Source organism: Hesperophylax consimilis, chromosome 20 (genome assembly GCF_061612785.1).
Source record: "Hesperophylax consimilis isolate HC1 chromosome 20, BYU_Hcon_1.0, whole genome shotgun sequence".
Taxonomy (NCBI): domain Eukaryota; kingdom Metazoa; phylum Arthropoda; class Insecta; order Trichoptera; family Limnephilidae; genus Hesperophylax; species Hesperophylax consimilis.
In genome coordinates, this window is record NC_142855.1 from 30,038,580 (window position 1) to 30,065,769 (window position 27,190).

At 39.0% G+C, this 27,190-nt stretch overlaps 2 protein-coding genes across 2 annotated transcripts in view; one reads left to right on the plus strand and one right to left on the minus strand.

Annotated features, from left to right (window-relative positions):
- LOC149414526 (1-phosphatidylinositol 4,5-bisphosphate phosphodiesterase epsilon-1-like) overlaps positions 1-27,190 on the minus strand; it is a 194,080-nt gene that overhangs the window by 11,076 nt on the left and 155,814 nt on the right. The window contains exons 23-30 of the mRNA XM_089644215.1: positions 11,631-11,855; positions 11,198-11,364; positions 10,947-11,092; positions 7,910-8,100; positions 7,594-7,746; positions 5,286-5,437; positions 1,672-1,863; positions 524-767 (exon numbers count right to left, since the gene is read on the minus strand). Coding sequence (XP_089500341.1) covers positions 524-767; positions 1,672-1,863; positions 5,286-5,437; positions 7,594-7,746; positions 7,910-8,100; positions 10,947-11,092; positions 11,198-11,364; positions 11,631-11,855 — 1,470 coding nt within the window. The remainder of the gene's footprint in view (positions 1-523; positions 768-1,671; positions 1,864-5,285; positions 5,438-7,593; positions 7,747-7,909; positions 8,101-10,946; positions 11,093-11,197; positions 11,365-11,630; positions 11,856-27,190) is intronic.
- CstF50 (cleavage stimulation factor subunit 1 Cst50) lies at positions 12,766-25,908 on the plus strand. Its single transcript, XM_089643688.1, has 11 exons — positions 12,766-12,924; positions 15,843-15,929; positions 16,873-16,973; positions 18,898-19,052; positions 20,964-21,055; positions 21,455-21,593; positions 22,639-22,799; positions 22,884-23,034; positions 23,962-24,055; positions 24,844-24,994; positions 25,741-25,908. The coding sequence occupies exons 1-11, from the start codon at positions 12,851-12,853 to the stop codon at positions 25,832-25,834; spliced, it is 1,299 nt and encodes a 432-aa protein (XP_089499814.1). The 5' UTR covers positions 12,766-12,850; the 3' UTR covers positions 25,835-25,908.

Genomic DNA, 27,190 nt, shown 5'->3' on the forward strand with positions numbered 1-27,190 from the left:
AATGAGTTCAAGCATAACACAATCACGATATAATGAGTTCAAGCATAACACAATCACGATATAATGAGTTCAAGCATAACACAATCACAATATTATGAGTTTAAGCATAAACTATCACAATATTATGAGTTCAAGCATAAACTATCACAATATTATGAGTTCAAGCATAACACAATCACAAAATAATGAGTTCAAGCATAACACTATCACAATATTATGAGTTCAAGCATAACACAATCACAATATAATGAGTTCCACTGCGATACATCATCATAGCCTCAACACAATGAATGAATATGTAAATGATATTAATCACTTTCAACATAGTCAACTTGATTTCAGTAGTTCAATTCTCCTTGCACTCGAATTTGTACCGTGTTCTTACCATTGTTTAATACTTTTCCAGCAAGGTGAATGTTAGAGATAGGTAGGAACTGGACAAATGACATTTCGATAGGAACCAAACATATTCTCAAGTTGTAGTTTTGCATAGTTGCAGATATATGTAAATATAGCAACCCACCCTAAAGGTGAAGGTCTCGTTCCAGACCGGGTTAAGCGCGTTGGCTGTGACAGCTGGTGTACGTCTCCTGGCCTGGTCTGCCACCAGCCCGCAGACCTCCACCTCCACCAGCGGGTCGTACAGCCGCACACCGGACAGCTGGTGCGGTCTCACGGGGCCCCCGGCCACCCATTGTCCCGACACCACTGACAGCGTCACGCGCCAGCTGTGCAGACCCTCAAACTCTCGCTCCAGGGGATTGAACCTAAAACAATATACTCATTCACTGAATATTAGGCTTAAAAAAACATTTTTTAAGGGATTTATTCATTTCATTCATGGATTCATTTTTGGGGATCTGGTTGGAAGGTGTTCACAGTGTTTTATTGAGTCAGGTAGCCGTGATGAGAGATGACGATGATATCCCGGTGGAGTCCATGGTTGATCCGTGCGGAGCCGGGAATATTGTCCTTCGCGCGATGAAGGTGCGCGGATTATCACTCGTTGAGCCTTGTTAACTGACGGCTGATTGATGACTGACTGACTGCTCGCTGCGTCGGGCTTATTTATACAGAACGGCCGATGGCAACAGTAGATAGGCGAGATCGCAGGTAAAACGGAGACACTCGCTCAGTCTGGGTCCTACTGGAACTTTCGTTGGCGCTGCTATTACGCATAGGCGATAGGCTAGAACCTTCTAGTGAGTTGGCGTAATGTGCCAGACCAACTCGCAACGTATTGTCGTAGGTAGCTCTAGACGTCGCGAGTAGGTAGTTCTCGGTAGTAACTCGCAAGAAGATAGGTAGGTCGAGTTGTTTACTATTGGCGAGACAATCTGGATTATTCTCTCGCCACACATTCACCCCACTAGGGGGAGGCCTTGAGGAAAATAAATTCTGTCATATTTGAGAGTCCCAACTCTACCCAACCGTCTTGAGCCAGTGAGACTATGGTATCTTCAATTGTGGAAAGTTGTGTAAGGTGGGGAGGGGAAGGAGATGGGGAAAAGTAAGGTGGGGATGTACTTGGCTATTCCGATCTGGTCACCAAAGCCATTTCATTTAGCTGCGCAAGCCGAGATTTGAACTCGCAACCTTTGGCTTGCTAGTCGAGAGTCTTACCTTTCAACCACAATTAAATTACTTACGATACCCTTTCAATCAAATTACCTGCGATACATGATGTGCGAAGGGTCCCACATGACGTTGGGCTTGCGCACGTAGCCCTGACAGCCGTTCTGCTCGAACATGGCAGTGTACAGCGCCATGGCCGCGTCCTCGGTCTGGTAGTTCATGGCCACCATCTGTATGCCGCACGACCAGAACTGAGTGGGGTCGAGATTGGAGGAGTCGATTCGTAGCCTGCAGACAAACAATTAACACTTCATTACATAATACAAGAAGAAAAACACCATCCATACAGCTTACTTGGCTTTGGTGACAGCTAGATTGTCTATATTTTTAAAAAATTTAAAAAAATATATATTTTAATGTTAACGCCCTTTTTAAGGACTTTTACTTAGAAATAGTAAAATTATACAGTTTTTGTCTTTTTTTTATACATCGAAGCTACAGTCAAATTATTATCTCAGCATATCACCTCATCTGTACAGGGCTAGCAGATACTGCAGATAGTACACATCTGCTGTCCGATTGAATTTGGGAGCCACCTCTGGTCTGGAGCCTCAAAATACCTAAAAAAAACCCTTGATTCTCTGCAGAAACGGGCGGTCTGTTTGATGGATTGCCCTATCTTGATAAACGGATTGCAAATGTAAATCTGCTGTCCTTGTTCTACCGGTATTACAATGGAAGATGCTCCGAGGAACTAGCTTTATTGATCTCTTCGGCACCCGTGCATAGTCGGGAAACTCAAAATATGTACACAATTGAAATTTGTCACATGAGAATGGGTAATTTTTACGACTCGACTCGTTCTTAAATTCAACAGCTCGGCCATGGAATGATTTACCGGCCTCTGTGTTTCCTCCCTCCTATAAGATAGGTCTCTAAGAGACTCATGTTATATGAATCCTTCCTCTCCTCAAAAAAACCCTCTACAGAGGATCTCCAAAGATGTGTCGAGTATAAAATAAATAAACATAACTGAACTGCCCCAGCAGCAATCTAACTCTGCATAATTATTTCCCTCCATTAGTATTCTGGGCAGTGAGGGGTACATAATATTATGGTAGTTGGTCCCAGAATTTCTGCCCTGAAATAAATACCCACTAGTATAACGTAATGGAATCCGAAAGCTTATCAATGTAAACAATTCTGGACAATCAAATGCATCATTTAGAATTTTATAAGGAAATACCACATCAGTGAAAGTCTTTTTGTCCATCATTTAAGCATATATTTCAAATTATTTAAAATTGCTGTAAGTGTAAGAATTTATTTTGTACTAAAGCTGTACCTGACACCCATTGCTGTGGCTCATTCTGTCTGTGCAGATAGAGAAACGAAAGCGCATGTTCCTTTTACGTCTAACAGATATGTTTTTACCTGTCACAGGTGACATCTAGATAATATGGGTATATAGAAACACACGCATATTCGAATGCAAAGTTGTGTCAAAATTTCAAAGCAATCGGTGAAGAAATTTCGGAGATTTAAGATTTTGAACAAACAAACGGTTTATATTCTAGAAGATGGATTAATTATTTCAATAGCTTGTACATGAGTATTGGTTGTGATGTGGTTCCAGATGGGAGAATTATACTCAAGTGACTTTTATAAAATACACATTGTTGAAATATTTATCTAGTTAACCTAGAAAGTCATAAATTCTAAGAATTCTTAATCTACTCATTCATAGATGGTGCAAATTTAATTATTTCAGAAAAAAAAAATACTTATTGCAAGTTATGCGAGTTTGCAAAATAAATAATTCTTTCGAGAAAGGCATACAAATACAATATTGTATTTGTATATTTATTGTATTTCTACCCGCCTCAGAAGAGAAACCTTCTAGTGAGGCGGGTTACTTTCACATTTGTTATATTAAACATGTAATTGCAATAAACGCCCGGGTTTCCGGCAATTTAAAAAAAAAAAAAAAAAATTGTATTTGGATGCCTTCTTAAATAAAATTGTGTTTTTGTACGGACCAAAGTAACTAACTAACTAACCATCACGCCGTTTCCCCGCAGGGGTAGGCAGAGAGGACGGACCGCCAAACAACTCGGTCACACCACACACTTCTTGCCTCATTCACATTCATACATCGTCTCATACATACTCTTCTATTATTCTGACTCTTGACACGGCCCGACTCAAGTATCTGATTCACTGTCTGGTTGTGCAATGTTTTCCTCGGGCGTCCCCGACTTCTGCTACCATTCACATTTGCATCGTATATTCTCCTTACACTCCTTTCTTCGCTCATTCGCTCTATATGCCCAAACCATCTAAGTGTCCCTTTTTAATCTTACTCATTACGCTTACATCAGCCTTGCACTCTTTGCGGATCTCCACATTCCTCACACGATCAAACATGGTTTTACCACACATACGCCTCAGGGATCTCATTTCAACAGCATTTAATCTATTTTCATCCTTTCTTTGCCAGTTCCATGCCTCACTTCCATACATCAGGTAGGTACCAGCACTCCATTGTGGACTGCTAGCTTCGCTTCTTTGGACAATTGTTAGCACCAACTGCGTTCAGTCCTCCATTAATGGAATTACCTGCATTTACTCTTCTTTTAATATCTCAAAGTATTAAACAATTTATTCTTTGATTCTATTCTATCCAAAGGTACACATCATATTTCACCACTTCATCATTTAAATTCTATAATGTACAATTGTTGCACTTTCCAGAGGGAATATAATTTCAATATTGTTTGGTTTAAGAGATTCAGAATTGAAATGTTGCTTGGCTTTATCCATGTTAGGTGACTAGATCTGAATAGCTATTTACTTCCCCACCATCCTCTTCCCCTCCCCACTACCTTAAGCCTCACAAAATACCTCAATTGAGGATGCCATAGTCTCACAGGATCCAAATGATTGTAATCAGTTGGGACTTAAACCAGTACAAATTGTGATGGATGGTGTTTAAATCCATCAATGAAATGGCCCCACCCTACATCTCTGAACTATGCGTCCCGGAAAACACTCTACTCTTAAACAGTCAACTCTTAGATCAGCAACATCATCAGCTGTAGGCAGACTGATGGAACCTAAGCGTAAGCCAAATACTAAGTTTGGTGATCGCGCTTTCGGAGTATCTGGGCCGAAGGCTTGGAATAAACTCCCTCCGGAACTAAGATCCATAACAAGTCCAACAGAATTCAGGTCTAAACTAAAAACTTATCTTTTTAAGCTGTCATACCTTTAAATTAAATATACCATTCCTGAGAGAAAGTCCAGTTATATCCAATTATGTCCTAAATCCTGTATATAAATTTCGCTAATAAATAATTAGTTAATGTTAATTAAGTGTTAATATCAAGTGACCTACCAGGTAAGTATTGTACTGTATATTATCTCCATAAATAGTTAGTAATAACATAGATCATTGTAGGAATGGATTATAAATTTGTACAGCGCCCTTGAGGTGATTTTGCACAAAAACAGCGCTTTACAAGTCATCCAATTATTATTATTATTCCTTCAAATTTTACATTATCCTTGTAGGGAACTGTAAAAACTAAAGGACTAAGGAGTGCTTTAATTTCTGTATCTAGCGTTCTAACCACGCGGTTGACTACTGCCCCCGTAGTTACACCGGGAGTTCCGTGCGAATCCTTTGTGAAAATTATTCTCAAGCTTACCCAGCCGGATAAGTCCTCATTAGCTGCGTTAGCGTGTGCGCTATGGTGGCCTGCGGGTGTTTGCGGCAGACCTTCTTGGCCAGCGGCTCCCCGAGAGTACAGCACTGGTACACCGGGTGCTGCGGGTTGGCCGCACCACTTCGCCGCACCGTCTGCAACCAGAAGTCGAGGGGGTGTTTTTAACAGATCAATACGTCAATATTGTCAATGACTGCGGTTAAATGGTCGAAATATCGGTTATAATATTCATTGTATAATTGGACAGTAATATCCCAGAATTCAGCCAAAACTTCACCGGTAAATGCAACATTTTGGAAACTAATTGACTGAATTTTGCATTTGGTCTGTCATTAAATTTGTTTGTAGTGTCCGTTTCTGGTTCAAGATGGTGGCCATTTTAATGGTTCAGTTAGTATTATTTTTCAAAATTGTCATTGGTAGTGACATTTCTTTTGTTAAATTATTGTAAAATTCTGGACTTGAAATAAAAAAAGCAGTTATTTAAGAATTTAACTACCAACTTAGGAATCTGATTATTTCAGAGGAAATTTTGGTTTTAATTTATTAAAAAATAGAAAAATGAAAACATAATTTTTTTCATACTTTTTTTATGACACTAATTTGTATAACTGTATGCTTTTCTAAAAATTGAAAAAAATACAAAGGCGTTTCTAGTTGTTCCTTGTTAATACAGAATGTAACGAGACGAAACCGCGAGAGCATAAATACTTTCTCGCTCTCATCTAACACGGCGTCCTTCCACAAACGGAGGTCATCGTGGATGTCCTACTGGTCACACAGTTCACAAATCACCAATCAGTGGCTCGCCTCTTCGCTACATACCGAAGGATGTACCGCCAGCGGCCTATAAAAGCGAGTGCGCAGCCTTGAACCAAGCAGAGATGCTGAGCAGGTCTTAGGCTCAAGGCATGATACTGGTAGCGAGATGTGTCGTACCTTCCAGCGAGGTCTTAGAGAAATCCTAGGCGCTCGTAATATCGCACGAAGATCTGGTTACTGCAATGAACCTTATGCAACATGATTTTATTGCCCTTCTGAAATGGTCGCATGATGCAGGCCTCTTTATAAACGCCAAAAAAACTAAAATTATGCACATCAGATCTCCACACGCCAGATGTAATGTAATTCCTTCATTGTATACACACACATTTGACTGCATACATAAAAATGTTGCACAGCCCTGTTCATGTGAAACCATTGATTTTGTCAAAAATTATGTATATTTTGGTGTTACTATTGACTGCTACATGAAATGGGATGTACACATTGCTAATGTTTGTAAACGTCTACGAGCTATTGTGGGTAGGATTTATAAAATAAAATATTTCGTGCCTATAAGTACTTTAAAGTTAATCTACTTATCTCTGGCTGAATCCACTATACGTTATGGAATTACTTCTTGGGGACATTCTTGTAAAACTAATATAAGCTATATACAAACATTACAAAACTCCATTATAAAATTGTTAATCCATAAATATGACAATCAACACAGAAGTAACATTAAATTAATATACAAGTGTCTGAATATTTTACCTGTCAGAGGATTATTGTTTTATAATATTGTAAGTCAACATGTTATATTGTCTGATTCACTGTATAGGGAAAGAGTTTGCCATAAACATAACACAAGATTCACTCAAAATGAAGGACTGGTAGTTCCGAAATGTACTAATAAATATAGTGAAAGAACTTTTAACTATATAGTACCCAAAATTTTTAACCTATTACCAATGACAATTAAAAATAATAACATGCATACTGCTAATGTTAAATATAATCTAAGGAAATGGTTATTGGATAAAAATGATCTATACTGATGCCCCTGAAATGGAATTCATATTCTTAGAAAATGGAAAAACAATTATTTTGTAATACCTGACTACCTACCTCTATTTATGAAACTATTGATGTACTTGTTGATAATACTAATTTGTTCATACATTTATTTTTACTTGCTTATTATATAAGGCTTTTATGCTGCTATTTAAACTTTTCTGCAATGTAACCAATTTATATAATTATGTACCGTTCAAATTGTATCTTATGAGTGTATAAATGTTGTCTCTATGTCCCTGCTGACAAACTACATAAGTAGTTTAGCGGGTTTAAATGTGAATAAATAAAAAAATAAAAAAAATAATACCTGATACTGATAGCTAGAGGTATCGTCACTTTCAGAAAGAAAGAATAGTCTTTAATTCTTTATTTTTAGTAAATAGTTGCAGATGGCGCGCTATCGATTATACCTAAGTACAGTAAATGAATGTTTGAAGGTATTCATTACCTGTGCCCCTCCGCTGTCACCACTCTCCGAAGAGTCGAAGCTCCTGGCGGCGGGGGGAGGAGGTACGGTGGCTTGGTGCGGAGAGCGTACAGCTGATGTCAACCCAACGGTGTCCAGACCTGGTCCTGGGTTTAGTCCACGAAACTTTATAGCCTGAAAACAAAATGGAGTAAGTAACGTAAGTTCACCCAAGCGCACAAGAGAGAACGATCTATATTATTTGGCTTAATTCTGTTACTTATAATGTTCAAAACAATTAGGGTTTTAATCACTCACAGATAGAAATTAGTATGTTTGATAAAATGCATATGTTTACCTGAACGTAAGTGACCAGATCGCTAAGCTCTTTGGCGATCTGGTTACCCCGCTTGCCCGCAGCGGATGCAGGTTGCTGTCGAGGACTGTCGCTGTCTCCCTCGCTTCGCCTGAAACCCGGATACTGCGAGAGGGATGGACGCATCTCCGCCTTCTCGTCCAGAGAACTCAGGATGCTGTGAAGTTCTTTTTCTGGGAAGGTTATATCATTAAGATCAAAATAAGGACCACCGCATCCTGTAAGAATAAGATTCCCGAGGAGTATGCTTGTAAAACCTTGTAAAAATGTGGAGAGTCGGAAAGAATTGGTTTATTGTAAGAAACAAACAACTTATAAGAAAAAAATAACTACCTTTAGGTACATATTATGAAAGAGAGAGTACGAAAACAGTGTGCAATATAGTTGTTGCTGAGGAATACTTGTCGCAGGTGGATGAGTTTGTGTATTTAGGAAGTATGTTCTAGAGAGATGGGAAGGCTGACAGAGATATTGAAACAAGGGGAAATGCAGGTAACTCCATTCATGGAGGACTGAACGCAGTTGGCGCTAACAAAAAATTGTCCAAAGAAGCGAAGCTAGCAGTCCACAATGGAGTGCTGGTACCTACCCCGATGTAAGTCAGTGAGGATGGAACTGGCAGAAAAAAAGATGAAAGTAGATTGAATGCTGTTGAAATGAGATCCCTGAGGTGTATGTGTGGTAAAACCATGTATGATTGTGTGAGAAATGTGGAGATTCACAAAGAGTGCAAGGCTGATGTAAGCGTAATGAGTAAGATCAAGAAAGGGACGCTTAGATGGTTTGGGCATGTTGAGCGAACGAGCGAAGATAGGAGTGTAAGGAGGATATATGAAGCAAATGCGAATGGTAGCAGAAGTCGGGGACGCCGGAGGAAGACATTTTTTTTATTATTTATTGAGTTAGTTTATACATTTGAATATAAACTAATATAAAGAAGATCATATTTCATTTTGTAATTTTACATATTTTTACAATAAATATAACATTTCTTTTTAAATTCTTCATTCTTCCTTCATTCTTCAGACTTTCAGGCATTTCATCATACATTTTTAGTCCTTTGTACATTAGGCAGTTCCAGTGGCGGTTCGTGGTCTTTTTAACAGGGGGTTCAGAAATTCAAGAGAAGATAAACATATCTAATTAAAATTTACTTACTGTTGTCCTACGTCAAATAGTCGAATACGGCAGCAGTCACACAACTTAAATAAAGTTAGTGGGAGGGGTACCTACATATTATTGTTTTTAAATCACTTTACCTAGACACAATTATTAGATAATGAGAAAAGTTTTATAGGAATTAAATTGTTTAATGTTTTTATAGCACTCAATGTAGGTATGTTGCTAATTATTATTGTTTTTTAGAGAAGAATAATTTCGTAGAATATATAATAGATATTTTAAAACATCAAAAAAAACAAATAAAGGTGGCACGAAATAAATTTAAAAATAGGTAGTAGATTTACAAATGCCATAAGCAAACGGTTGGAGAAATGCAGAAAGAAGAAAACAAAAATATGTACAAAAATGACTACAAAGTTAAATACCATAATATAACATAAAAAAATAACACTTAACTTGCATCCCTATGGTTCAAAGGTTAAACGTCGGCCGCGAAGTTCTCGGGTTTCTTCGGTTACATTCGTCAATGTTCGGAGGTCACGTGATATCACAACGCGTGTTCGGCGCACACAATTTGTCTTATTTTTGCAAAGAAAGACCAAATGTTGTATATATCACCGTCATAGGGTCTGTACCGGCTAAGATTATTTTGTATGGAGAGTTTGGCGCGGATTTTAACTCGCACAAATTTGGAATAGGCATCGTATTTTTCGGTGGCGCGGGTTTTGAAGGCGAAATTTTAATAGCGTGCTATCTATAATGTGCTTATATTATTATAAAACAAGGATGTTTTATTTTCTCATATTTTTAATGGGGGTTCGCCGCACAAACGCACTTTAGAGAAAACCGCCACTGGGCAGTTCTGTGATTTTGTTTTTTTCATATGTGGCAATCTAATCCTATTTACATTTCTGGTTTCGTAATTATGAACATCTCTATTAAAAACAATTTCATCCTTAAAATATTTTGGCATTTGTTTGTTCATGATTTTATGTACAAAAATTAACACATTAAATAATAGTCTCTTTTTTATAGGAATCCAATTTAGCTGTTCTCTCATTTGATCTATGCTTGCGTATTTTCCTTTTCCTAGTATACATCTCATAGCTCTATTCTGTATAACATCTAGCTTGTTCAAGTTTCCTTCATTGGCCAAATACAACATAGTAGAGCAATAATCTAAATGTGGAGCAACTATAGTTTTATAAATCAGCTCTGTAGTGTTTCCATTTAGTTTATTTCTTAATCTTCTAAGAAAATTGACTTTTTTAGATACCTTCTTTAGCACATATTCAAAATTAGCTGCGAAAGTTAGTTTTGAAGACATGGCACGATCAAGTGAATCAGATACTCGAGTTGGGCCATGTCAAGAGTCAGAATAATAGAAGAGTATGTATGAGACGCAGAGTTGTTTGGCGGTCCGTCCTCTCTGCCTACCCCTGCGAATTAGTTAGTTAACTTTAAGTGACCACCTCAGGTAGAGTTAAGTTGGGCGTAGTGTAAGTGGACAGACAGTAAGCAACTGCTCACCCCATGTAAACCCCATGGCGGTCTGTTAGATTGATTCCCCAATCTTAATAAACAGAAATGCTGTCTATGTTCTAATGGTACTTCAGTGAACAATGTTCCGAGGAACTAACATCATTGATTCCATCAGCATCGGTATATAGTCTGATAACTGGTGTCGTTTCTACAACTTGTTATTGAAATCAAAAGCCCGGCTGTGGAACGATTTGTCATCCTCTGTGTTTCCTCCCTCCTACATTATTAGTTTCTTCAAGCCCATGTAAACTTCTTTATTTCCTCCCAAAAACTTTCCACATAGCATCCTTATAAGTAATGAAGTCTCACTCTTGTGTGAATTTAATGTAAAAAAAGTTAATGATTAGTATAATACCGTCAATTTCTTCGTCATCATCGTCATACTCTTCGTCGGAGAAGTATTCTGACACCGAAGAAGACGAACAGGCACTCTGCGCAGACACCAGCGAGCTGTTGCGGAGCGGTTCCGCACTGGGCTTGGTGGCGCCATTACTCTGGCCCCTGAAACAATATATTTATTTTAGATATTAGATATTAAAGTTATGCATGAACGCTGTTTAAACAACAGAAGTCACATAGGAATTTAAGCGGAGATATGTGGCTAACCTGGTCTGCTGCGGATGGGACTGTATGGTGGGAAGCTCGTGTCTGAAGATCTTCTTGTTCTTGATGAGCACGCGGCCCTTGAGGTGCGCGGGTGACGGCAGGCGGGGCTCGTCCGCCTGATCCCACTCTGTCATGAAGGAAGTCACCAGTCTATCTCCGAACACGGCCTAAATCATTGAGAAAAGTCATTAGCTGAAGATATCAATAACTTACAATACTAGCAGATGAGGTCAAAAACCAACTCAACGCATTGGTTGTGAATAGGCTGGTCTGTGACCCATCACTCCTATACTGGGAAGGAAAGGAGTAAGACAGATTAATGTGGTGACGAGTGGTGGACAGATGCATCCACCACCGAACAGACTAATCTCACGTGGGGTGACCTATGGCAGAGGTGATGATTATCCAATGAATGGTACCCTTGCCCGCCTACCTTGAATGTGTCGGCCATGACAACCTGTTGCGGAGGGCTGCAGTGGTTCTCGATGCTGAGCACGAGGGGCAGGGGGGAGCGCGCGAAGGCTGCGCGGGCGATGGCTTCCACGACCCGGCGGAAGGGGATCTTGGTGGTGAGAGTGTGGCCGTGGTAGATGACGGGGCTGCCATCCTCACCGTCCCAGCAGTCCAGCTCCACACAGCGGCAGCCAGTCAGCAACACCTGCAGACAACAAATCATACCTTTATTCAAAAATGAAAATTTGGAATTTTTCGCAATCTTTTAAGATTTTTTTATATTTCTATCATTGAAAGTTACAATTTTTATTTATTTTTAAGTTGGTTTGTTTAGTAATTTTAATTTTTTTTTTTTCGTTAAGCCCAACAACAAGATTTTAGTAAGAAATTTTTTTTTTAGTTTTTTTAAATTTTTTTATAGTGAATACCTCACAAGAGTCCCAACTGCTCCCGTCTGGAGCCAGTGAGACTATGGCATCCCCAATTGGGGGATGTTGTGAGGCTGAAGGTAAGTGGGGAAGGGAAAGAGGAAGGTGGGGAAGTACCTGGCTATTCAGATCTAGTCACTAAGCACGGCTAAAGCCATTTGGAGCAACGTTTCAATTCTGAATGGTGGTCTTACACCAGGGCGATACTAATAGTATCTTCCACTCTGGAACGTGCCGCAAATATACTATATATTATTTTAATTAATTAATTGTGAAATAACACAAATTAATCAAATAAAATTTATTTGCGCACGCCGGGTTCGAACCCTTAGTTAAATTAATAAAATATATATTAACGTTCTTATTATTTATTTATATGTTTAGTAAAGTAATCCGTTTCATAAGATTTTAAATAAAAAAATAATAATTTATTGGTCAGTTCTTACCCAATCACTACAAACATACAAGGCCACTAAAGTGCGCACGCAGTAGCCATATCGATTGAGAAACAAGGCGTCATCACAACTCTCCCTGAGAATGACACAGGTCCATCAGACGTAATAATATTATGCAATAATAAACTCTAAATACTCATTCCATTAAGATTATTATCGCACAGCATTTTTGTATTCTTTGGTTACTTGTTATTTCAAGTGTTCACAATGCTAATGTCTATGGAATATTTCCGCAAACAGTTTTGAGTCTGTCAAACGTCATTTAATAATTAAATAAATAGTTTTACCTATATTTATATTGAAATTAAAGGCGTATAATGAAGGAAGTGCAAGAAATAGACACGAAGAACGTTGTCAAGAATAGGGAGTTGCTCTACCGGCTTATTATAAGGTTATTATTGTATTTTTTTCATAATGCCGGTGAACTGATGTTTTTGACATAACCTAACTTATTAGTTTTGTTTTTGTCAATGTTTGTGTATTGTATTTCGTGTTTTCAGTTCGAAATGTTAATGATATAACATTATTTAATGTGTATCATTTCTCAATGTTGATTGTGACTGTTTTAAAGCGCCCATTTTGTAATTTTTCATCAAAACGGCGCAAGTGAGAAGCGTTATTCCATTTTTATTATTTGTTAGGTTGTCTCGATATTTGAATATTTAAATAGGCTAACTTGGAGGTTTGTATGGTAAAAAGATTTACTGTTTTACGAATTAACTAGATGAAAACGAGATAAAACATCTAGATGTTTTATTTGCTCTAGAGCAGATGGATAGAGAAGGTAGTATTTGGAAGATATATGACGCGCAAGTGGATAGAATAAGAAGTCGGAACGCCCGAGAAAGTCACGGCACGACCAAGTGAATCAAATAATGAGTCCGGCCACGTCAACAGTCATACCAGAAGAGTTTGTATGAATTTGTAACTAACTAAATATGACGCCTTTTTCCGGCAGGGTAGGCAGAGAAGACAAACTGTCTAATCAAGTCTGTCTCGGCACATACTTCTTACTTCATTCACATTCATACACTACCTTCTGTTATTCAGACTAATTTACATGGCCCAACTCAAGTATTTTTTTAATTTATTTTTTTATTTGCATGATTTAGAGGGTACATGTTGTTTTTGTAACATTTCACCCTCCATGTTAGGGATGACCCTGTGTTATGGCGGGTGAATTTTATAGTTTGCGGACATAGAATCTATACATTACTATAATATGAAAAAGAAAAATGATGTAAAGCTAGTTTGGGTTGCAAGAAGAGGATGGCGAAGTTAGAGAATTATAAGAAGATGAAAAATTTGAGAAATTATTAGTAAATAGATCACACTAATTAATTACGTACATACTATACCTCTAAGTTAGGGAATAATGATATATTATGTTTTGTTTGAAAGGTGATTAAATTGATAGAGTGTCGAATGAATGAGTATTGTAGTTGTAATGTATTGAGTGTGTAAGGATCCAGTTCGTTATTTGTTTTTCAACCTTTCCCTTACTGTGCTAAAAAATGCACGCGTTCCGGTGCTGTGTAGTCAATACACATATCAAAATAAGCGATTTAATATGGGAAAAATATGAATATTCATAGCTATTCGATTATGTTTATTATATTTAATATCAAAAGTGATAAAAATTGTAATTTAATTGCTGAAAACATGAAAAAACCATCGGCAGATGCTAAAGAAACGTGCGAGGGGTCCACATCTAACAATGGTTCGCGGCCAACTGGCTGGCGGCTGGCACAAACACAGCTGTGCGGTCGTAGGTATCGATGGTCTAAATCAAAAACTACAACTGCAAAAGTGTGGATGTCTCATATTCCCGCATAGCGAATTAAAGCGGGACATTAATAGCGTGTCATTTCCTCGCACAAACTTAGCGTATTAGTATCACACGGTTAGGTATTGGTGTATTTGTTCCGATTTTTAACAAAAAACTCTGATTTTTAATTGAATTTGAAAACTATGTAATATATTATTTTTTTAATTCAGTGCATAAATGTATAACGGAGGAGTACCTAAAATCTGAACCCAGAATTTATTATATTTATAGAGTTATTAAAGTTATTAGAAGCAATGTGTAGTAAATACACACAATAGATAAGGAAAGGTTAAAGGAATGGGGTTGACTCACGGTTTTTAGGTTTTCAGGTATAAGGAGATTTTAGGAGCTAGGAAGAAAAGCTCGTCTTTGAGCTGACGTGGTTTGTAGTGAAGGTACTTTGTAGTGACCGTTGGTTATTGTTCTGGTGGTGTAGTTGTGTTGTAAGTTATATTTGAACAGGAAATGTATTAGCCAAAAGGTAAGTGGAGTTGTCGTATGTTTAAGACCTTATACTCTATGAGGAGTCAAGTGGAGGGAGATCTTGTCGGTCGCTTGTTAATGACACCTTGATTTTTGGTTCACTTGATCGTGTCATGTCTTCCTCGGTCTCCTGTGACTTTTTTGCCATTAACTTTAGCATCATACATTCTCCTTACAATCCTTTGCAACCTTCCATTTCTTAATCTTAACCATTATACTTACATCAGCATCCAGATCTCCTCATTTTTAACACGGTCATATAAAGTTTTACCACATATACGCCTCAGGGATTTCATTTCTACAGCAATACAGTCTACTTTCATCTTTCCTCTGCCACTTTACAAGATAACTACACTTTACACTTTATAGGATGTAGCAGCATCCTATTCTTATCCAACGACGGTTTAATGAAACAAATGACAATTCTACAAAATAGAGCAATGAGAACCATATTGAAGAAAAATAGATACACAAAAATTAGGAACATGTTGAAGGAGTTAAATTTCTTGTCATTTAAACAAATTATTTACTTTAATACCATATTTTTAATCTACAAGATAATCAATGGCCATACGTCTAGTGAATTCCTAAGAAAAATTAATAAACTACAGAACAAACACACACATGAGACAAGGAAAAGAAATGAATTGAGACTCCCCTTCAGGAAAAAAACACAGAGTCAAAAGTCATCGATGTACAGAGCGTTGAAGATATTTGGAGAGCTACCAGAAGAAATAAAATCAGAAGAAAACATAAAAACATTTAAAATTAAATTACGAAAATATGTGATTGATTCATTTTAAATGTGTTACTATAATTATATGTATATGTATAAGTATAATTATATGTATTTAAGGATTGTATTAGGACATAGATAACTATGTACCTACTTAAAATACCGCAACAACAACAACAATAAACTACGGATTTCTAATTTAGAATGGGATACTGTAAGTTTGCCTCCATTTTAATGTGTTTTGTTTGTTTGTTTTTTTTAGCCAATTGTTCAACGATGGACACCAAACAATCGCTTCCACGCTATCTTCAGCCACCCACGCCGATCCGCCTTGCCCGCCCAGCGATAGGTACCTTTATTTCAAGTGCCGTATTGTATCCATTTTGTATTAAAGCAGGCATTCCCAACCTGCAGCTCAATCATAGACATATGAATATTAGTAGACCTGCCCTAAGTGATTAAAAGCGTATTATCCCCACTCCCCATACCGGTTCCATTGGAGCCGGCTGGGCTCGCGTATGGCCTCAAGTGAAATTTGAAAACGTGACGTCATCATTCTTGTGCGAACTATGGTCGAGGCATCATCGGTTCATTTTACGAAATAACACGGCAAAATGTTGACTTGTGATATGAAAACTTGTAAAAATAGATGTGAAAAAGAGAATAAACCCAATTGTCGTATTACATTTCATATATAAGCATTATTTTACTTTATTTTAAGCATATTCACATCGTATAAATATGGATCAGTTGTAGAAACATATACTATCACATCGAGGTACGTCTGAACACAAAGCTGGTTGGTTGCTGGGAAGTAAATTATGAACATTTATAAAAGTGTCTTAACTAAATATGTAAACGAAATATTCGACTCTGAAAATAGAAGAAATTTATTTTGCCGAATTTGGACTTCGCAAATTTGTTCATAACGTGGCGAGTAATTTGCGCTCCCATGTAAAAATGTCTATTCATTCAAAAGCAGATTTTACTTTTAAGAACTAAATGGTGATATTAAAATGCGAGACGCCTATATACTGTCAGATTGATTTATTCACGAATCACAGTCAGCTTTACCCCCTTCGTTCTTCAACAGTTGATTTTACCCCTCATCTTTAATTTCTAGTCTATATATTCATATGTCTGTGGTCACAATATTCTAATTCTCTGATAATCATTGCATTGTGTTCAAATGTATGTTAAGCAGACCGCCATACAATGATTACCAGAATCTGAAGTCTGTCTGCGATCGGAAGCCGGTGTGGAATGTAAAGACAAGCGTACGATGGTTTCAGGTTACTTCATCTCATGACCATCGGCCTGCTGAACGAACCCGACATGCGGGAGAAACAAAACGCAGCCATGGGGGAACATCTCATGGGAACTGCTGGACTGGGTAAATGTCACTCTATACATATACTATATCTAATGATCACTTTGAGTAATCTGAAAGTATGTTGCCTGTTGTATGTTGATGATGCGGTGCTGATTGCTAATAGTATAGATGATCTACAGTCTCTCGTGTCTAGGATGTACGAAGTCTGCATGAAGAATGAGTTAATGATGAATGTAAGTAAGTCTAAAGTAATGGTGTTTGAAAGAGAGAGTACGAAAACAGTGTGCAATATAGCTGTGAATGAGGAATACTTGGAGCAGGTGGATGAGTTTGTGTATTTAGGAAGTATGTTGTAGAGAGATGGGAAGGCTGACAGAGATATTGAAACAAGGGGAAATGCAGGTAACTCCATTCATGGAGGACTGAACGCAGTTGGCGCTAACAAAAAATTGTCCAAAGAAGCAATGTTCGCATTCCACAATGGAGTACTAGTACCTACCCTGATGTATGGAAGTGAGGCATGGAACTGGCAAAGAAAGGATGAAAGTAGATTGAATGCTGTTGAAATGAGATCCCTGAGGCGTATATGCGGTAAAACCATGTACGTCATGTGAGAAATGTGATTAAGGGATGTTCAGATGGTTTGCGCATGTAGAGCGAATGAACGAAGAAAGGAGTGTAAGAATATATGATGCGAATGGTAGAGAGAGTCTAGGACTCATGAGGATCGAGTGAATGTGATCAAGTGAATCAGATACTTAAGTCGGACCATGTCAAGAGTCTGAATAATAGAAGAGTATGTATGAGCTGATGTATGTGATGTGGATGAAGCAATGAGTGTGTGCCAAGACCTAGTTGTGTGGTGGTACGTCCCCTCTGCCTACCCCTGTGGGAAACGGCGTATTGGGTAGTTAGTTTGTTATAAATTTGACTAACACCTCTAGGTTGTCCCTTGCCGAGGCGGACTGAAGTTATATAAACTTACTTAAAGTGACTTACAACATTACTAAAACTTATAACTAACGACTGAGTATAGAGACAAGCAACTAAATGCATAATACTATTTGTTTTACCGATATTATATGATAAAAGCCAGGAGACAGTGATTGTTAATACAGTTCACACACTTAGGACGGGTTGTTTCGGAGAATCTGAACAATTCATCAAATTTCAACGTTCATTTTCAAGTTCTGTGAAAGATTTTTTCAAGTTCTGTTTTTATTTCAGTTTTGTCAAGCAACTAGCCTACGATGATATAAAAACAGAACTTGAATAAGTCTTTCACAGAACCCGAAAATGAACGTTGAAATTTGATGAATTGTTCAGATTCTCCGAAACAACCCGTCCTTAGGAATCATTGTTTTTACTGTCCGCCTCTTCTACATTTAATTTTATTTATTTATAGAGCAGAGACGGTTTACATGCAGTTCCCGTTTTCTTCCATTTTACCTCATTCCTCTAACAATAATCCCTTTTATAAAGGTCACCAGGGTTGTCATTGGATGTGTGACTATGTCTTCTGGGTTCACAATGTGTCTCCAATCCCCTTTGGTTCCCTGAAGGCCCCACAAGCGAAGAGAGCCTCATCTCTCCTTTCCATTGCCCTTTGGTTCCGTGAAGAGTTCACGGAGGTAGCTTCATCTCTCCTCTCCACTCTTCTTTGATTCCCTAAAGGTCCCACGAGGGAAGAGGGTCTCATTTCTCCTCTCCACTCCTCCTTGGTTCCCCGAAGGCCTCATTGCTGAAGAGTATTACCCGTTGGTTCCCTGAAGGCTCCACGACGAAAGAGGGCCTCATCTCTCCTATCCACTCCTCCACTTAATTAGTTATGAAGTGTTACATCAGGTACAGATTATCAACAGAGATTTGCCTGCATTATGTGGTAAACTAATTTCTTATCTGTTCTAACAACTGAACAATTGTTCACAATCGATACTACAAGTGTGCTAGCTTATCTATAAATGTATTAATGTTTGATTGGCAGATCTGGAGATCGAAGCGGATGCGTCCAGCTTGGCGCCCGAGCCGGCTCTGTACGAGACGGCGTACGTGACATCACACAAGCAGGCCTGTCGCGCTGGCGCCTTCAGTAGCGACGGCCAACTGGTCGCCACAGGAAGCGTGGATGCTAGCATCAAGGTAACAGATTCGATCGCACAACAAACAAACAAAACCAGCCTATAAACACAAGGCACGTAATCTTTTGTTTGTAATATATGGTGTCTAGAAACTAGCTGTAGATGAATCTACATCACGTGGAGAACCCGAAAAGGGTTCTCTTTCTTGATCTGAGCATTTCATCGTCTTGTCAGCAATTTTACAATATTTTAATTCGATTGGCGAGCTGAAAACACCTACATATGGTGTCCAGTCTCTTTCGGTCCGGAGTTACTATTATGTAGCTATTTATTGTCTTTTAAAATATGTTGCAGCGAAGCGTAGTTCCCGCTCAAAAACGTCAGTGTACGGTGACATGTTAGCTCACGCCACGTACGGATCAGATGAAAGAATTATATCCTGTCTCTGCCTAATTAAAACTTGTGATCCCTGCTTGTGATCGTTCCGCCCCCGAACCAACATACAAAGTATAACGCAATGTTGTAATCACCAGCTATGATTATCTTGATGATGTGGATGGAAGTCGGGTACAATAATGCGCAAACTCAAGTTAAAGGTTTGAGTTGTGGCTCTGTACGTGGCGGAGAACAGAATGTAGCTAGCGGTGACCAATTAACTCTTGACAGGCCAAGATGCCAAATAAAACGTCTGTAGTCAAGTGTGTCTTACGACGACCCCATGCATTTCTGTCTTATGGGCTTTTAAACTATAGAACTCCAAATTATTCAGTCAATTATTAATTTATTTGCGCAGAAATGTGTAAAATACTAAATTGATATGTCAAGTATTTAAGCTAAAATGAGGAGGATAGTAATTTTGGGTAGTATCTACTCCACCACTTGGCTGTGGGATAGTTAAAAAAGTTTTTTTTTGGTTTCTCTGCGATGTATAATAGATTTACCAGATTGCAGCTTCTACTACGAGTTTCCGGACGCCTTGGATATGTTTATTAATTTTCATGTCTATTACCGCCGCCCTGGGAACGATTCATTTATTTATTGACATTTATTAACTAACACCTCTGTCATAGGTAACCCCAAATGGTTCGCTAGGTTAGGTGACTTAGCAGGCGTGCCGTTTGTCCAGGTCTTGACGGCTAATGCGTCTGCACATCTGCTGCGTGGCGGGCCAGATCGAGAGAGACTGGTTGAGGGAGGTCTTTTGACCGCTCTAGCTGGACTCTCTCGACCCGCCGCCTTGCACGGCAGTTGGACCCACTGAACCCACCTCTCATACCGTTTTTCTTCCTATACGTTCCTCTCCTTCGTTTCCTAAAAAAAAAACCTCCATAAGCATCTCCAAAGAATGGGAGAGGGCACCTGGAATGAGACAATCCAAAGTTCTCATAAAATGACCAGACCCTAGACGAACCAAGAAACTACTCGATATGGACAGAAACTCGCTGAGGGAACTGGTAGGACTACTAACGGGACACTGCCATCTCAGGAGACACATGCAGATATTGGGAGTGGAAAACACCCATAGAAGAGGATGAAGAGACTCCAATTCACCTATGGTGCCAATGTCCTGCCCTGGTGGGAACTAGGCTCAGATACCTGGGGAGACATACAGTAGAACCAGAAGACATAGCCACATACCCAATGACAACCTGGTGAACTTTATTAAAGGGACTGGGTTGTTGTTCAAGGATTGAGGTAAAATGGGAGATAACACAATGGGCCTATGGACTAAGTGCTCACGGGAACTACGTGTAAACCGTCTCCGCCCTTAGATAAAAAAAATCTCCAAATATGATATAGGTTATTATTTAGATGGGAAATTATTTTCCTCACGGCCTCCTGTGTGTAGTTAATGTTATTTAAAAAATACCAGGCTACAAATAATCTGACAATGTTTGAATTTCTCCTACTAACACCTTTATTATGATGGGACTTGGTTAACAGAGAATTGAACCCTAATGATATTGTTCAGGTTTTGGACGTGGAGCGCATGCTGGCCAAGTCTGCGCCAGATGAGATGGACCCGGGCAGAGAGAGCCAGGGGCACCCCGTCATCAGAACTCTGTGAGTACAACCGTTCTCTTCCGCCTCATGTTCTTCTTACACTCCTTCCTTTGAGCATCTGCTCTACATGCACAGAACCATCCATGGATCCCTTTCTTAACACACTTCAGGCGGGTATCTTTTGCGCCAGCGGACCGCTGGCGACAAGCGTAATAAAGGTCCTGCACAAATTATTTTAATTTGTTTTAAATCGCTATGTCTTTGAAAATAATGAAAATATCTCAGCATATCCAATATATAAAATTACGGCGAAAATGCGGCCTTAGATGCACCGTAGTAAAATGTTATCGACCACTCTCTACGATTGTCGAATGCCAACTGACATAAAACGCACACTGCATTCGATTTTGGCTGTGGACGATAGCGAGATGATTATGTTCTGATGTGTTTTATTTGCAGGTACGACCACACGGACGAGGTGACCTGCCTGGACTTCCACCCCAAGGAGCAGATCCTGGTCAGCGGCTCCAAGGACAACACCATCAAACTCTTCGACATCACCAAGGCGTCTGCGAAGAAGGCCTACAGAACTATAACGGTAATGAAACAACTAGACTTCTTTTCAATCCCCGTGGTTTTTTAAGATTTTGTCGTCAATGATTTAATTGCAAATATTCCCGGTCGACATTAATTTTCCAGTATTTGATTATTTGTTTTTGAACGTATCCCAAAATGAATTAGCACCCCTGTCTGTACAAGTGTAATGGCGGGAGAGCTATGTCGGTTGGGCAGCGTTTTTAGGTGGGTTAAGGTAAGGGCTGTGGGAAGGGTTTTATTAATACCGGTCTTGAAGAGGCCCGGATTATATGAAGGAGGAAAAACAGATGCCAGTAGCTCGTTCCACATACAAGCCGTCTTTCATGAAAACAAGTCGAAGAAGCGGGCCGGGAAACAGGTGTTCCGCTTGTGTACGTCGAGTTTCACGTATAATCAATACTGCCAGCTTCATTAGAGCAGGCTCTATTAAAATACCTTTAGAACAGACTCAGCATGCCCACATTGCGTCTGTGTATCAGAGATGGCAATCGGTACGTTAACAATGAATTGTCAGTCAGATGGACCGCCCTCCTTTGCACAGAATCATGTTGGTTGATCAAGTATTGTGGGGCTCCAGCCTAGAGGTGGCTCCCAAATTCAAGTTGTTTTGTCTTGTAAACTGCAAAAGTACCACTTTATTAAAGGTTGTTGTTGACTTTTCACCTTTTTTTCATTTCATGTAAAAAATAATTAATTAAAAATTGATAAAATTTTAACAAATCTTTTCCAAACATGCAAGCAATGGCGAACAATGACTTTTGGAATATATTACAATATTTGGAAGTGTCTATTGTAAACTTTTATATGCAAATACAAAGGGTGGTACTAACACTTTTAACACTGCTTAATTTATGTATATTAAAGGAGATAGATATATAGAGATGGAATTTTATGAATCTGTATCAATTTTGTGCCATAGACAACACGTGAGTTAAAGAAACACAATAAAATGACAATGGATGCATTTTGTCCATAAACTGAAGAATGACTGCAGTGGATTCCAGACGCATGCCGACGATGTTAATGATTAGTAATAACCGTTTCAGGATTCTGGACCTGTGAAATGCGTGTCGTTCCACCCGCTGGGCAACTTCATAATCGCGGCCACCACGCATCCCGTGATACGCATGTACGACGTCACCACGGGCTGCTGCTTCGTCTGCCCCAACCCGCGCCACCAGCACACCAAGCAGGTCAACTCGCTCAAGTGAGTCTACACCCCTCTGACCGTACCTCTGACCCTCCCTGGCTAAATGCTGCTACATGGTTTACTTGTCGTCTGTCTCTCCAGGTTCTCCAGCAACGGTCGCCTGTTTGCCAGCGCCGGAGCGGACGGGCACATCAAGCTGTGGGACGGCGTGTCCAACCGCTGCATCAACACCTTCACGGCGGCTCATGACGGTGCCGAGGTCTCCTCTATTTGCTTCACGCGCAATAACAAGGTGTGTTGATAGGGGCAAGGGTCTCATCTTTATTATTACCATCTCCAGCATTCTTCTTGCTTAAATAGCAGATTTTTTTTATTATTTATTTATTTAAAGAACATTGTGTTATCTCCCATTTTACCTCATTCCTTTAACAGTCACCCCGTCCATTTTTTAAAGCTCACCAGGGTTGTTATTGGATATGTGGCTATGTATTCTGGTTCTACAATGTGTCTTCCCTCCAATCCCCCTTGGTTCCCTGAAGGCTCACAAGGGAATAGAGCCTCATCTCTTTACTCCCCTTTGGTTCCCTGAAAGCCCACAAGGGAAGAGGGTCTCATTTCTCCTCTCCAATCTTCCTTGGTTCCTCGAAGGCCCCGTGGGGGAAGAGTCCACTCCCTGTTGGTTCTCCGAAGGCCCCACGACGAAAGAGTTTACCCTCCCTTGGTTCCTTGAGGGCCCCACGGGGGAAGAGGGCCTCATCTCTCCCATCCACTCCTCCTTTGTTCCCTGAAGGCCCCACGATGGAAGAGGACTTCGTCTCTCCTCTCCACTCCTCATCTTGTTTCCCTGTAGGCCCCACAACAGAGGAGTTCACTCCCCCTTGGGGTTCCCTTAAGGATTTTTTTTGTTTTTGTTGCAGATGTTTTAGTATCCTTATTGGTTAAATTCCAGATGTTCGGCATTCTTCTTGGTTAAATAGCAGATGTTTTACACACGTCTTGGTTAAATAGGAGATGTTCTGTGATAATTAAATATATCTTAGTTAAATGTATTCTGAATGTTTGGCATTCTCTTTAGTTAAATACGAGCCAGTACAATTCTGGATATCAGATATCTCCATGCTTTTGACTTGGTATCGAACAACTGAGCAATCCTTCATCTTTTGTCATTTCTTGGCTCATTTCGGAACTACCCGATATTCATACATTTGGTTGTTTTTAGTACTTGCTGTCATCAGGAAAGGACTCCATGATAAAGCTTTGGGAACTAACCACAAGTCGCTGTCTCATCGCATACACGGGGGCGGGAACCACCGGTAAGTCTGTCTTCCACTCTTACACCAATCATCATCATTTGACAATTGTTCTGTGGTTATTGTGGTGTATAAATGAAAGATCTCTCCAACTCAGGTATAGCGTTTATTGATAAGTTGAAAGCTGATTTTCAATCGCAATATTTCACGTTTATTTATGCACAATACTATGGAATGCTCGGGAAACTGGGTCAAAGTTTCCATAGTACGGTAGGTAGTAGTGGTCGGCGATAGTAAATACTGAATACTAATAATACTGCTCGCTGCGTCGGGCTTATTTATACTGTTCGGCCGGTGGCAACAGCAGGTAGTAAATTGCAACTAAATTCGAGGCACTCGCTCAGTCTGGGCCTTTCGCGAAATTTCGGCGGCGCGGCAATTATGCCTAGGTGGTAGACTCAAACCTTCTGGCGAGTTGTCGTAGTGTGCCAGACCGACTGCGACGTAGGTAGGTTGCTTTGTTTTGATTTCGGCTGCAAGTACGTACCTAAGTAGCAAGTACGTACCTAAGTAGCGTCGAGCTGATTATTATTAATTATTCAATGGATTCTTCTCGATGCTACAGTTCCTTATGAAAGTTAGGTTGTTTCATAAAAATTCAAACGTAACTTTGTCACCATATGACTAATCAGTTCCATCTTGTTTTTTAAATGCTGATTTTAGATTGATTTCAAGCTTTTGAACAATTTTTTGATTTCTCTATAAAAATTAATTTTTTATCGTTTTCCATTTTTTAAGATTTTTGTTATATGCATATATGAGTGTTATTTATATTTTGGATTGTGCTACAGGTAAGCAGGAGCACTTGGCGCAAGCGGTGTTCAACCACACGGAGGACTTTGTGCTGTTCCCCGACGAGGCGACCACCTCGCTGTGCGCCTGGAACTCCCGCAATGCCTCCAGGGCTCAGCTCATGTCACTGGGGCACAACGGAGCTGTTAGGTAAAACAAACTAACAAATCATAGTCACCTCCTCCAGAGGTTTATATTCAAAATTATTACTTCAGTGCTTAAGTTCATCATTTCGGTACTTTATTTCATCTCTTCAGTACTTAAGTCTGTCACTTGAGTACTCAAGTTCATCACTTGATTACTTAAGTTCGTCACTTCATTGTTTACTATTTTCACTTTAGTACTCCATTATAAGAGTAATTAAGTTCATCATATCATAAGTTAAGTTTGTCTATTCATTACTTAAGTTTGTCACCTCATTACACAAATTCGTTACTTTAGCACTTAAGTTCGTCACTTTATTACCTAAGTTCATCACTTCAGTACTTAATTTCATCTCTTCAGTACTTAATTCTTTCACTTGAGTACTTAAGTTCGTCACTTGATTATTTATGATCGTAACTTTAGTACTGCATTTTTTAGAGTACTTAAGTTAATCATTTCATAACTTAAGTTTGTCACTTCATTACTTAAGTTTGTTACTTTATTACTTAATTTTGTCACTTCATTTCTTAAGTTCGTTACTTTAGCACTTAAGTTCGTCACTTCATTATTTAAGGTCATATTTTCATTACTTTATTTCATCTTTTCAATACTTAAGTCTGTCACTTGAGTACTTAAGTTCGTCACATCATTATTTAAGATCGTAACTTTATTACTGAATTTTTAGAGTACTTAAGTTCATCACTTCATTACTTAATTTCGTCACTTCAGTGGTTAAATTTTTTTTTTTCCAGATACATCATTCATTCCCAGACAGCACCAGCCTTCCTGACTTGCAGCGATGACTTCAGGGCCAGGTTTTGGTACAGGCGAAGTGCCACCCACTAGAACTTACTTCCAGCCGTACCAAACCATTACTTCCCATATATCTTACACCCAATTTAATGTTATTAATGTCTTGAATAAGGAAAATATAAATTATAAAACCTTTTCATATATGTTTGTTGTATAATTCTTGAAAGGAACGAGTCAAATCAATCAACAACCAACCTGTTGAATACAATAACGAGTAACAGTGCATCGTTGGCGAAGGGATCGGTGACGCTGATTTCTCGGAGCATCTTTCATTGAAATACCAGTAGAACAAGGACAGCATTCCCACCTGATTTCTCTGCTCTAAAGATTGCAATCTGTTAAGGTTAAGATGAGATAATCTTGAGATGCTGCATCTGGTTCCATGATATTTCATCAAAATGACAGTTGAACACACTGGTGATAATCTGGCTTGTAAATAGCACAGACCATCAGGGAATAAATTTTTAATAATGATGAATTAGCACATTTATAATTCCACACGTACTGCCACATTATTGTGACAAAAATATTTTAATCATTTTAGTCTTAAATAGACCTCTTTTGACAAACGATGCAATCCGGATGAATCCAACTGATCAATGCAAAGGTGACTGGAATTCGTCATCACTCATCTGCAGAGCAAAATCTATCCAAAACTGACCAGAGATTTTTTTTTTTTTTTCATAGTGAATACCTCACAAGAGTCCCAACTGCTCCCGTCTGGAGCCAGTGAGACTATGGCATCCCCAATTGGGGGATGTTGTGAGGCTGAAGGTAAGTGGGGAAGGGAAAGAGGAAGGTGGGGAAGTACCTGGCTATTCAGATCTAGTCACTAAACACGGCTAAAGCCATTTGGAGCAACGTTTCAATTCTGAATGGTGGTCTTACACCAGGGCGATACTGGTAGTATCTTCCACTCTGGAACGTGCCGCAAATATACTATATATTATTTTAATTAATTAATTGTGAAATAACACAAATTAATCAAATAAAATTTATTTGCGCACGCCGGGTTCGAACCCGCGACCTTCGGAATGGCAGTCCAATGCGTTACCACTGGACTATGCCGGCCGTCTCGAGATGTCTCTTTCGTCCATTATTTTTAATTTATATTTTAAAAATTAATTCACACTAATTTTAAATCGACTGCTTCTCCACACACCTTTAAAAAGTGATATAGAGTCATTAAAAGTGATGAAACAAAAACAAGGTTGAATAGGTTGCATATGTAACTATTTAACCTAGTTTTTGTTTGTTTCACTTTTCATGAATTTATATCACTTTTTGGAGGTGTGTTGAATTGTCATTTTGATGACATACCCGGTCACCGTGTAATTTAGGTAGAACATATTAATGAATGGGGGTGCGTACTCCAATTCATTCTATCTT